General features: G+C 39.9%; 1 protein-coding gene across 8 annotated transcripts in view; it reads left to right on the forward strand.

Moving 5' to 3' along the window:
- Nucleotides 1-12,500, forward strand: part of KrT95D (phosphofurin acidic cluster sorting protein KrT95D) — a 399,429-nt gene that overhangs the window by 339,205 nt on the left and 47,724 nt on the right. For 5 of the 8 annotated variants that reach the window (XM_045753506.2, XM_045753502.2, XM_045753503.2 and 2 more), the window contains exons 2-5: nt 2,208-3,053; nt 3,183-3,360; nt 8,420-8,545; nt 8,999-9,158. In XM_045753506.2, coding sequence (XP_045609462.1) covers nt 2,407-3,053; nt 3,183-3,360; nt 8,420-8,545; nt 8,999-9,158 — 1,111 coding nt within the window. In that variant the 5' untranslated portion in view covers nt 2,208-2,406. The remainder of the gene's footprint in view (nt 1-2,207; nt 3,054-3,182; nt 3,361-8,419; nt 8,546-8,998; nt 9,159-12,500) is intronic. The other 3 variants (XM_069333512.1, XM_069333513.1, XM_069333514.1) reach the window with 1 other exon arrangement.

Here is a 12,500-nt window from a genome sequence, read left to right on the forward strand (position 1 = left end):
AGAGAGAGAAGGGATGAAGGTGGATGGCGACGATAATAGGAAGAGGAGGAGAGTGATGAATGAGCATGTTGAGATGGAGTGACTGATCCCTTACTGCTGCTGCCAGTGATAATGTCAGAGAGAGAGAGAGAGAGAGAGAGAGAGAGAGAGAGAGAGAGAGAGAGAGAGAGAGAGAGAGAGAGAGAGAGAGAGAGAGAGAGACAGACAGAAGGGGGAAGGGAAGGAGAAAGGGAAGATGGGCTGACATACTATGACAGAATTATATGAACATGTTTGCTGATGATGCTAAGAAAATAGGGAAGATAAGAAAATTAGATGATTGTCATACCCTTCAAGGAGACCTGGACAAAATAAGTATATTGAGCACCACTTGGTAAATGGTATTTAATGTGAATAAATGCCATGTTATGGAATGTGGAATAGGAGAACATAGACCTAGAAATTATCACAATCTATAAATTGCGTGCTAAATCTTTAAAGAGTTCTGATAAAGAAAGAGATCTAGAGGAGGTTCTAGATAGAAACTGTCACCTGAGGCACGAGATACGTGCCTCCTATCAAGATAACCTGAGATAACTTGAGATTTCAAGATAACCTGAGGGGCCACATAAAGAACATCGTGCGAGGAGCCAATGTTACACTTTCTAACTTCAGAATTGCTTTTAAGTGCATGGATGGTGAAATACTAAAGTAATGGTTCACGACTTGTATTAGACCCCAAAGGTTCGTATGGAAATTATACTTGGAGAGGGTTCTGGGGATAAAGGGGGGGGGGGGTCCTACTGTACTGCCTACGCCCGGAATAGGCCCAGGTATTGTTGATAGTATTTTGTTTTATTTGGCTCCAGATACATTACATAGTTATGTAATGTATCTGGAGTTATGTCCTCGCCTAGTTATGTCATCTTACTCTTCCAAGCTTTAACGGGATGCATCATTTCTCTTCACATCCTAGCCTGCTGTCACACATTCTCCTCTACACCTCATCATACCGTCACTCACACACTCCTCTACACCTCATCATACCGTCACTCACACACTCCTCTATACCTCATATACTGCCACATAGATAGGGGCCTCGTAGCCTGGTGGATAGCTCGCAGGACTCGTAATTCTGTGGCGCGGGTTCGATTCCCGCACGAGGCAGAAACAATTGGGCAAAGTTTCTTTCACCCTAAGTGCCCCTGTTACCTAGCAGTAAATAGGTACCTGGGAGTTAGTCAGCTGTCACGGGCTGCTTCCTGGGGTGTGTGTGTGAGTGTGTGTGTGTGTGGTGTGGAAAAAAAAAGTAGTTAGTAAACAGTTGATTGACAGTTGAGAGGCGGGTCGAAAGAGCAAAGCTCAACCCCCGCAAAAACACAACTAGTAAACACAACTAGTAAACACACACACGCTCCTCCTCCTCTACACCTCTCATCTTTCTGAAAGAGCCAGGAAAGAAACTATGGGGCTTTAATGGATTTCAGTCAACTGTTGTAGAGGGAAGGTAAACGGTGGAGGAATTACTGAGAGTTGCAGTGAAGGGTGTATAGCTCTCGTGGTTAATGGTCCACCAGCCAACCCTTCCTAACTGCCGTCCGGTACAGGATAAGAGCGTTACCTATGAGCGTTCTTAGTGGTGTGCATTTAGCACTGTGTCGCGACACATCCCGCTAGGGAAGGTTATACAAGATGGTGCTTACCGTTGTCTGGCACGCTTGCACTCTACGTCATCGTCACTTCTCCATACACCAATATCTTGCTTTTCCAGGCAACTTAGTGTTGACATTCATACGTTATTGGTCTTGCCTTCATTCCACTCTTCCCTCGTCTAGTTCGTGCTATCCAACCCTCGAGTCGTACATTTCATTTCTTCCCCTCTGCTCACCCAGCCCATTTCCCCTACTCTTCCACCCCACTTAACCTGCGTGTCCCTTAAGTGGATTTCCCCTCAAGCCTCCTCTCTTTCTCTATCTCTCTCTCTGTTGATTATTAGTGTTTCCCTTGCATTAGTTACGAGCAGCTTCCGGGGTGGGGAAGGTTGAGTGGTTGGTGGTGCAGTGGTGGCTGGTGAGGGCCACAGGGCCACTCTGCATATAAAGGTGTCCAAGGCAAGTTATTCTTTCCCTTACAGTTATTTTACTTCCTGGGTTTGTGGTGCTGTTTGGCGATGAATGTTTCTTAAGATATAGTCCGAGAGAATTTAAGATCGAGTATGTCTCTTTCAGATGGTGATATTCCTATGATTTCAGGATTCGGGACAGTAGGATAAAATTCTGAAAATGTGCCTGTGTAATGGAGAATAATGGCAGTAGGCACTGGAGGATAGGGGGCACTGGCCTGACTACTGGCAGTGGTGTTTGTGGTAACTGTTGGCGTTGGTTGGCATGAACACTGGTTGTGGTTATTGTGAGTCATGTGGGCGTGATGGTGAGTGCTCCTCGTGGCGCTGTGAGTGTCAAGAGCCCCGCCATGGCTGGGGGCTTCCCGCGTAGCTGCTCTTGGTCCGTCACACCTGCCACGCCGCCTGTCGCCGCCCTCTCTCCCCCCGACCCTCCGCCGCCCCACGATGATGGCACCCATCGCAGCAGATGCCATGATGACCACCTCAGAAAGCGTGCCAGCTTGTCGATGGTGGTAAGCGGCCTCCGGAGCCCCACGCGCGCCCACCATACACCGCGCCCAGACCGCTTCCCGCGGCGTTCCCTGGGCGCAGTGTGGCGTGTATCGTCCTCAAGCCCTGCGCGCCAGTTAGGAGCATGGTTGGGGAGGCGGCCTCGCTCCTTCGCTGGCACCGAGGACACTGTGAGTGCCATGTACAGCAGCGCCACCCTGGCACCGCCCACTTCACCCGTGCCCTCGCTCTGTTCCTCTTCCCCGGAGCCGCCCTCGCCTCTTGACTCCTCAGGGGCACGCCAAGCTAGCGGAGGGCCTGCCCCATGCCTCAGCAGCAGCCCCTCGGCTGCCTCCCTTGCTGCTCTCAATAAGACTGTTGTTCCACGCCGCCCCACACGCCTCGTCATCAGCGGGCGGGCGCGCCCACGCCGTCTCTACCACACTCCCTGCGTCACTAGGTACCCCACATCGCCAGTTATCATCTCTACATGGGTATCAGTATTGTACAAACCAGTGCTAGGCGACATTACATTTCTCAGCTCCCTCGTGTATGATAGCGTGACTAACGAGAGTCGTCTATATTTCAGGCTATGTAATGTAACGGTGACGCGGCTACAGGTAACGCAGCCCCTGGGCGGAGACCTCAACTCCGTCACCCTGGCTGTGAAGATGCAGTCCTCCAAGCGCACTCTCCGCTCCAATGAAATTCCTCTCCCACCCAGTGGCACTCTGGACATAGAACTACAGCTCACTTTCTCCCTACAGGTAAGTTTTAGTGCCCCTCTCACCTGTCACTGTGCCACACATCTCCAACCACTTAGAATATTTGTGCGCTGATTTTCAGTTCAGATATCCGCCTGTCACAGGACCATTATGGTGAATTATATGCAACTATGATATCTAAGCCACACATTAGAAAATGAAGAAACGACGACGTTTTGGTGATTGATTGATTGATGAAGATTAAGCCAATCAAGAGGTGGCACGGGCATGAATAGCCGGTAATTCCAAGACAGAGATTTTGGTCAGTCCTGGACCATTATCAAGTCGTGTAATGCAAAGAGAGTAAAGAGAGAAACGGCCTCGTGAAGGAAGAGAGTGAGATGAAAGGTGGGTTGAATGAAAGCAGTGAATAAGATGAAAGAAAAATAGTATGAAAGGTACGAATAAGATAAAAGGAAAGAATAAGAGAAAAATGTAAGAAAAAAGGTACAAATAAAGAGAATTATAGTAAAGTAAAGGGAAGGTTAGAAGAAAAGGGAGGATGGTGTTCTCTCTTTCCTATGTCAGAAGGCGATTGAGGGGTCTTCTTCATCTCCCGCTTCCCACTAATCTTTTTTCTCGAACTCGTCACTGGTTCGAATCCATTTGAAAAAAATTAGAAAATGTGCTAACTCTGCATAAACATTACCGCATTCAAATGCCGAAATTGAGTACAGTATTCAGCTTGATGAACAACATAAAATCCAAACGGATAAATAAAATAAGATTAGAACGGTTAAATGCCATTTTGATCGACAAATTCAGTTTATCCAGATTAGAGAAATGTTGCAACAATTATGAATTTTCATCTAAGGTGTTGAATGACATCAGAAAAATCGCTGCAAACTAAAAAGGTTTTGAAGTTTCTTCTCAATCAGACCGACTAGCGCTCAAGAGGCGCTCAATACAATGACATGTGTATTAGGAATACAAATGTCATAATTCCTGTAGACTGGGGATACCTTCTTTCAATCGTCTTGAAGCAGTTGAACGGCATATAGGTACATATGAGAGCAGGAGGCATACTGTAATTGAAAGTGCTAAGTAGCAAGTTACAGGCCCCAACAGCCTAGCAGACCAAGCCATCGACCTAGAAATCCAATCAGAAATACGACCACGAGGGGTCCGTCTAATTACCACAAGCTACACAAGCTTCAGAAAGCTTCCTGGCAATACGTTAGTAATGAATAAATATGATATGTTAGGTTAGGCTGACCTAACCTAAACTAACCTAACTTAAACAAACCAAACCCAACCAAACCTAACCTAACCTAACCGACGCTTGGATCGTCGACTTTATTTGGCGTCACCAGCTCTTTATTTTTGTCTAATTTCTTAATAAAAATATACTTTTTCAGATTAAAATTATGTTTTCTCGTGTTGTACATTCAGCACCAACATTATAATGAGTAAATATATCATATTTATTCATTACTAACATAAGCTTTCTGAAACTTTGTGAAGCTTGTGGTAATTAGACGGACCGACCACGAGTGTTGATCCTGAAACCATGTAAAAGTAGATTTTAAAGTACTGTTGATTATAAAGGCAACTGAAAGGATCCAGTTTCATACACCGTTCAATTTAAGATCAAGTTTCCCCGGTGATTACTAAACTAATCTGCTTTTGCGTGCATAGTGAAAATTGATACAGTATGCTGTAATCATTACAGTCCATTAAGCCTAATGGGTTACACTGAGAAACTCTGTCTAGTTGTCATTTGAACATCCCCAGTTTTGTTCACATTTGCTGGTACCAATATTGAACTTAGTTCTCCAATAATGTTGAGGCTATTTACTCTGTTGATTGCATCCCTACTTTTTTCTGTGGTTATTATACATTGTCTTACAATTTAGTGGTGGGTAATTTCTGTATACAGATTGGGGCTTAAGCCTCTCCTTGTTTTCCACGCATATATTATAGCTGTTGTATTTGTATAATGTCATGAAATTTAACATTTATTTTCAGCTAGAATTAATTAAGTGTAATGCATAAATCAAGAAGACTGATGCTGTGAAATGTCCCTCTTCAGTAACGATAGTCAAATTTACTGTACTTTATAAATATAGAGGTGATATCTTGCACTGTAGTAATTATTTAAAAACTAGCAGTACCTGGCCACATGTTGCTGTGGCTCAGCAATGCATGAGCGTTGCTGAGCGCCACAGCGACCTTCCCTGTCCCCCAGTCCTCCCCACCATTCCCCCCCTCACCCGTCTCCTCGGCCTCCCAACCATTCCCCACTCCACCTTCCTCTTGTCCTCCCCACCATTCCCCACTCCACCATTCCCTCTTCCTTCCCACCATGCCCCACTCCCCTGTCCCTTTGCCCTCCCCACCATTCTCCATTCTCCTATTCCCTTGTCCCCCACCATCCCAAACTCCCCTGTCCCCTCGTCCTTCCCCACCATTACCCCCTCCTTTGTCACCTCATCCTCCCCACCATCTCTCACTTCCATCCCCTCGTCGGAAGTCCCCACCATTCCCCACTCCCTCGTCCGATGCCTTCCCAAATGGTCTGATGTCCCCATCAGAAAATTGGGAACATCAAGTGATCTGATGTTCCCATCACTGAAATATAAGAAAAACAGTTAAAAAATGAAATGAAAATATGAAAAAATAAAAAAATAAACTATACTCACGAAATGAATGGTATGGTAAACAACACAGCTCAGTTCCAATGCAATTCACACAAAATAATTAAATCAAAATAAAAATAAATCAAAATCTATGAAAATTCAATATCAATTTAAAAGAAACATTTAAATGGAATTGTAACATATTTAGTATAGCATGTGTGTTGCTCTTACATGCAGCAAATGTCACTGTTTTTCAAGAAAAAGCATTGTTTTATTTGTCACAGGTGTGGCATCTATACTTATACTTACAAAATGAACAGTATGGTAAACAACACAGCTCAATTCCAATACAATGTCACACAAAATAATTCAATAAAAAATAAATGCATGTTGCATGTTGCTATTATATGCAACAGATGGTGCTGTTTTTCAAAAAGCATGTTTTTACCTGTCACAGGGGTGGCATCTATATAGTAGGTATATAAAAAGATGCGCCTATTCGAATGCAACGTTGTGTCAAAACTTCAAAGCAATCGGTGAAGAACTTTCAGAGATTGCAGCTTGTGTTGCTCTTACGTCCAACAGATGGCTCTGTTTTAAAAAAAAAAAGCATGTTTTTCCTATCACAGGTGAAGCATGTATATAGTAGATATATAAAAAGATATGCCTATTCGAATGCAACGTTGTGTCAAATGCAGGTGATGAGTCACAATAACATGGCTGAAGTATGTTGACCTATCCACACACTAGAAAATGAAGGGACGACGATGTTTCGGTCGGTTCTGGACCATTCTCAAGTCGATTGTGCACAATCAACTTGAGAATGGTTCAGGACAGACCGAAATGTCCGAATGGTTCAGGGACGACGATGTTTCGGTCGGTTCTGGACCATTCTCAAGTCGATTGTGCACAATCAACTTGAGAATGGTTCAGGACAGACCGAAATGCCCCTTCATTTTCTAGTGTGTGGATTGGTCAATATTGTGTCAAAATTTCAAAGCAAGTGGTAAAGAGGTTTCGAAGATTTCCCTCACATGAAAAATACAGTTTTTTCAGAAAAACATGTTTTTTTTTATCGTCACAGACGTGACAGCTATATAGGATGTATATAAAAACCTGCTCGGATGCGAATGGAATGTTGTGGGAATTTTTCAAAGCAATCGATGAAGAACTTTCTGAGATTAATGGTTATGCACAAATGAACATTTCCATGTTTTTTATATAGATTTGTCTTTCCACTATAAGCAGGCAAAAACACTTTTCTCATTTTCGTAAATTTGGTTGTAAATGGTCAGCAAGCTCTTATTTATATCCCATTAGTTTAGTGGAAATAACATTTTAGATATTACATAGCTCTGGGGATGATGAGTCAGGTAATATGCCAAGCATAGGAATAAATTGAGTGAATAACAGGTAATACATGTTCTGAGAGCTTATACTCTCGGTAACTTTCTAAATTGCTCTGGGGAAATCCTCATGTGTTGCATAAACAGAGTTTAGGAATTGAGTTTGGCAAGTTGTCCATTACCTCCTCATCTACTAGCTAAGTGTTGTATCGATTGTTTTGAGAATTACCGCTCCTATGGCCTGGTGTCTGGTCAGTCTTGGCTAATGGCTTGATCAGTTGGGCTGTTGGTATTTACAGCCAATATGCCTCGATATAAGCCTACCGTATATGAATACACCCTGGCTGCTTGTACAGTATTCTGACACAAAGAATTACTGTTAATTATTATTAAAGTATACATAAAAAATAATTAATTAGTAGAACTTTGGAGCATGTGGCACCATTGCACTTAAATATATTTATTCAAAATATTAAATTTGAAATAATTTCAAATTGTGTTTTTTCATTTACCAATATTTTGTATTTTCCCTGAATCCTTCGATAAAAAAAAAAATGTAAAATTAAGGTGCGAGTCTCTATCCAAATTTCTGGAACTGATATCAATATCACAATTTAACTGTACAGTATATCAAAGCAAGTACTGTATATGGATTTTGTTTGAATTATTAAATATTTTAATGCCTTGCAAATTAAAGAAAGTTGTGAAGCTGTTTTATTTTCAAATCTTTTAAGAATGCACATAGTGGTGACCCAGAACTGAGAGAAATGTACACTTCAAGGGTTAAGCATACTACTCTCGACAAGCAAATTGTTAAACTATTTTACCCTGTACCATGTATATTTATATATATCATGTTTAAAATGTATATTAGTATTAGGGCCTACTTACCTCTTTCATTGTATAAATGTCTTAATGTACAGTCATTTTCATTTTCCTGGGTCACCATTTCCACCCTTTTTCATTCTCAGGATCTATTTTCCCCTCTAAAATCATGCATGTTTAATACATTCGGTTGTGTTGTATATTGTCATTCTGCTTTATTGGATATGTGTCTAATAAATCACACTAACTCCTCTTTCTCAGTGCTGCAGCTTAAAAACATTATAGTTGTCATTAATTTCTACCCTCCCACAGTACCCACACTTCCTAAAGCGTGAGGGAAACACGCTGCAGATCATGCTTCAACGACGTAAGAAGTACAAGAATCGTACCTTTCTTGGCTTCAAAACACTTGCCGTTGGTGTCATTAACATGTCACAGGTGAGAAAAGAAAGAGATTGTTGGAATATATTTAAGATACAAAAACAAATGTAAGGTAAAATGATATAAATGAAGGCAAGAGTAGCAGAGAAGAAAGGGAGATTGGAAAGAGGTTATTGGAAAATAAGAAAATTTAAGATGGGAGAAGGTAGGGAAGAAAATAGAAAGAGATTGGTTTAGGGATAAAGGAAAAGAAGAGCATTAATTGGTAAGATTTATGAAAGTAGAATGTGCACAGGTATGAGTACAGGGAAGGAGGGAGATGAGGTGTTGATTAACAAAACATATGGCTTTGAGTGTAGATAAAAAGATCTTTTCTGGACAGGTCATATAGTTACTTGATTAGACAATGTTCTGTTTCCTCTAGAAAATGTCCAAACAAATGTCTATAAATTAACAGCAGTTACAAAAGATCTTAAATAAATATTTTAATCTCATGATATGCGTCAACAGGTTTTGCAGCGTCCCGTAGACCGTGAACTAGAATTATACACAGAGGGGAAGGAAAAGCAAGCATCACTAGCACGAGTCACGATGGTTTCTCTCTCATCACAGCCAGTTGACACAGATGAGCCAGCAGAAAGAACTAAGTCTTTCATGGCTGATAATCCTGGTAAGTAGAACTCATTCTAGAGTTACAAAACTGCATTGATAAAAGTATTTTTATTTAATATTACATTTTATAGAGGGTTTTTATTTTTTTCTTCTTCCCACCACCCTTCTCATCCTTGGGTTGTAAATATTTTTTATTGTCATTGTTTAGGTGCATTTGTAATTACAGTACAGTACTGTTCTGTGTACAATAAAAACAATCCATTATTATTTAAAATTAAAGTAATTTTAGGCCATGATAAGCATTCTTTCTTTTAATGTTAGGTAAATTTTAGACTACCATGGGAAGATTTAAATTAGTAAAAAAGAATAAATACCCCAATGTATAGAAGACATGGAATGCAGCAGACAGTAATTTGCAAGATTAAGGGGTGTGTACTGAAATGGTTTGAGCTCATTGCATGTATGGTTGATATGCAACCTGGTGAAGAATGTACAGTATTCAAGATTTTTAAGGTAAGAGATGTGAAAATACAAAATGATAATTGACAAAGTTATTGAATGTGTGATGAAGTGGGGATTGAGTGTGAACAGCATAAGAGATGTAGTGGTGAATAGGGCTATATGACGGTTTGTGAAAAGGGAGCAAGAGTTTCGTTGTATGTGACAGCTCACAGGTAGTACTGTGTGTACACCTAGTCTTATGAAGCAGTGGGATGCTGCTCTGAATAATTTGCTGTAATGTACAGCTGTTTCTGTGTGACATGTATGACATGGTGAAAGGATGTGTAATTTCTGTAATTTGTAATGCAGTCGGGTTCGTTCTCGACTCGCAATCGATAATTCTGGGTTCAAATCCCAAGCGGGACAGAAATGTTTGGGTGCATTTCCTATCACCCAATGACTCTGTTCACCTAGCAGCAAGTAGGTACCCAGGAATTAGTCAGCTTGTTGTGGGATTGCATCCTGGGGGGGGGGGTCTGTAATTCGACCTTGGATAGAGACCTCGATATAAGCCTAAGATGTATAAGTACACACTGGCTACCTGTCCCATTACACAATGAATTATTATTATTTTTTTAATACTGTATTATATATTTTTTAATCTTTTCCAATGTTGTACTGCTCCCCCTTTTATCTCCGAGTTGATGCCTCCCTGCCCCATGAAAATGAGGAACGAGTTAGTATCGATGATGATCATGATATGGGGGAAACTCCCTGTATGCAGGGGTGTACATGGTGAACAAAAATCCTTGTTAAGTAAATAAAAATGGCTCAACAAATTAAAGGTTATGGAAAACTCATGGGGAACAGCTAAAGGTTTATGTCCTAATAAAATTAATTATTTTCATTCTAGGTAGGTATATTAAACATATAAATTTGTAAAATCATGGTTGTTTCTTGTTTTCTTTACGTTTGCATTTAATTTGCATTTTAAGATTATGTGGTTTTCTTTCTTCTGTTGTTTTTCAATACCTGCCTTATTGTCGGTGCACAATCCAAATGTTCTGGTATATTGGTTATATAACATTTGAAGTATATATGGTTGAGCATCAGAAAATTGTCATATAAATGTAGTGGGAAAACAAAATTTGATTTGCATGGGAACCTTGTGTATGTCAGACTGGTCTTCATCAAATTCTAGTGCCTCTCCAGTTAATACAGTTAGTTCCTGATTTGCATAAATGATGTGATCCTAATCACATAATTGAATCATTGCAATGATTCAATTCCTGTTAATGGAAGTTAAAATTATATAAAAAAAGATGAGCCTGATACCTGTATATTCAAAAATCCCCTTTCTGAGGTAAAGTTCTTTCAACTTCTGCTTAGGATCTCACTTAGAGCTGTTTGACATTCTACACTGGTACATTGGAGGAACTTTTAAAGTTGTTCCCAGGTCATACTAATGATAGAGAAACTGGAAAATGCACAATCCTGCCAAGAATGTTGCCAGAAAATATATTCGGTACAAATAATAGCTTTACTAAATGATTTTTTATATAAAAGTGCTAACTTTTCCATTCCGTTTTAAGTGCTAGTGCCCAAACTGACTACTGAATAGCTCACTTGGCCTCTACCCCAGCCACCACCAGGTGGATGTACTGACATAACAAACCCTCTAACCCAAGCTCCTTGCATTTTTTCTTAATTGGCAAATAATACAAGTTGGGCTTGTTGACCAAACCACACACTAGAAAGTGAAGGGCTGACGACGTTTCAGTCCATCCTGAACCATTCTCAAGTCGATCAAGATTCTCACAATCGACTTGAGAATGGTCCAGGACGGACCAAAACGTCGTCGTCCCTTCACTTTTTAGTGTGTGGTTTGGTCAACATATTTCAGCCACGTTTTTGTGACTCCTCATCTGCACAAGTTGAGCTTTTTTTTATCTTCTGTGATTAACTAATTTATTGTTGTCCTCACTTGAGAAGGAAAGTTTTAAAAATAACTGAAGTTTATAGATTTAATTAGAAGTGTTAGATTTATATAAATATAATATGATTAAGTTTCAGAGTAGTTAACAGATGAAATGCACTAGGAAGTGATGTGGTGGAGGTAGACTTCCTACCCAGTTTCAAATGATAAGAGCCTAATAGGCTCAGGGACCTGTATACAAGTTGACTGACAGTGAGAGGTGGGGCCAGAGAGCTGAAGCTCATCCACCACAAGCACAATAAGGAGAGTCTGCATGGCTTATATGCATGGTTGGGCAAAAGAATGACAACAGTAACTGTTCCTGTAGGAGTTTGTGCATACATATTTTAATCATTGCTTCATATTTATGTCCTTACTATGAGACAGAACTAAATGTTACGTTTATAACTTTTAGAAATTCTTTACAAAATTAAGTTTGATTCTTAATTTAGTTTTTTCTTGGAACTGTAATACCGGTATTGCATATAAAGTATAAAGTATGTTATACAGCATTTTGAATTATTAAAATATGTAAAAAGTTGATCTATTTATTATAACTAATCACAGTATATATATATATATATATATATATATATATATATATATATATATATATATATATATATATATATATATATATATATATATATATATATATATATATATGTCGTACCTAGTAGCCAGAACGCACTTCTCAGCCTACTATGCAAGGCCAAATTTGCCTAATAAGCCAAGTTTTCCTGAATTAATATATTTTCTATAATTTTTTTCTTATGAAATGATAAAGCTACCCATTTCATTATGTATGAGGTCAATGTTTTTTTATTGGAGTTAAAATTAACGTAGATATATGACCGAACCTAACCAACCCTACCTAACCTAACCTAACCTATCTTTATAGGTTAGGTTAGGTTAGGTAGTAGAGAAAGTTAGGTTAGGTTAGGTTAGGTAGGTTAGGTAGTCGAAAAACAATTAATTCATGAA

This window comes from Procambarus clarkii, chromosome 29 (genome assembly GCF_040958095.1).
Source record: "Procambarus clarkii isolate CNS0578487 chromosome 29, FALCON_Pclarkii_2.0, whole genome shotgun sequence".
NCBI classification, from domain to species: Eukaryota; Metazoa; Arthropoda; class Malacostraca; order Decapoda; family Cambaridae; genus Procambarus; species Procambarus clarkii.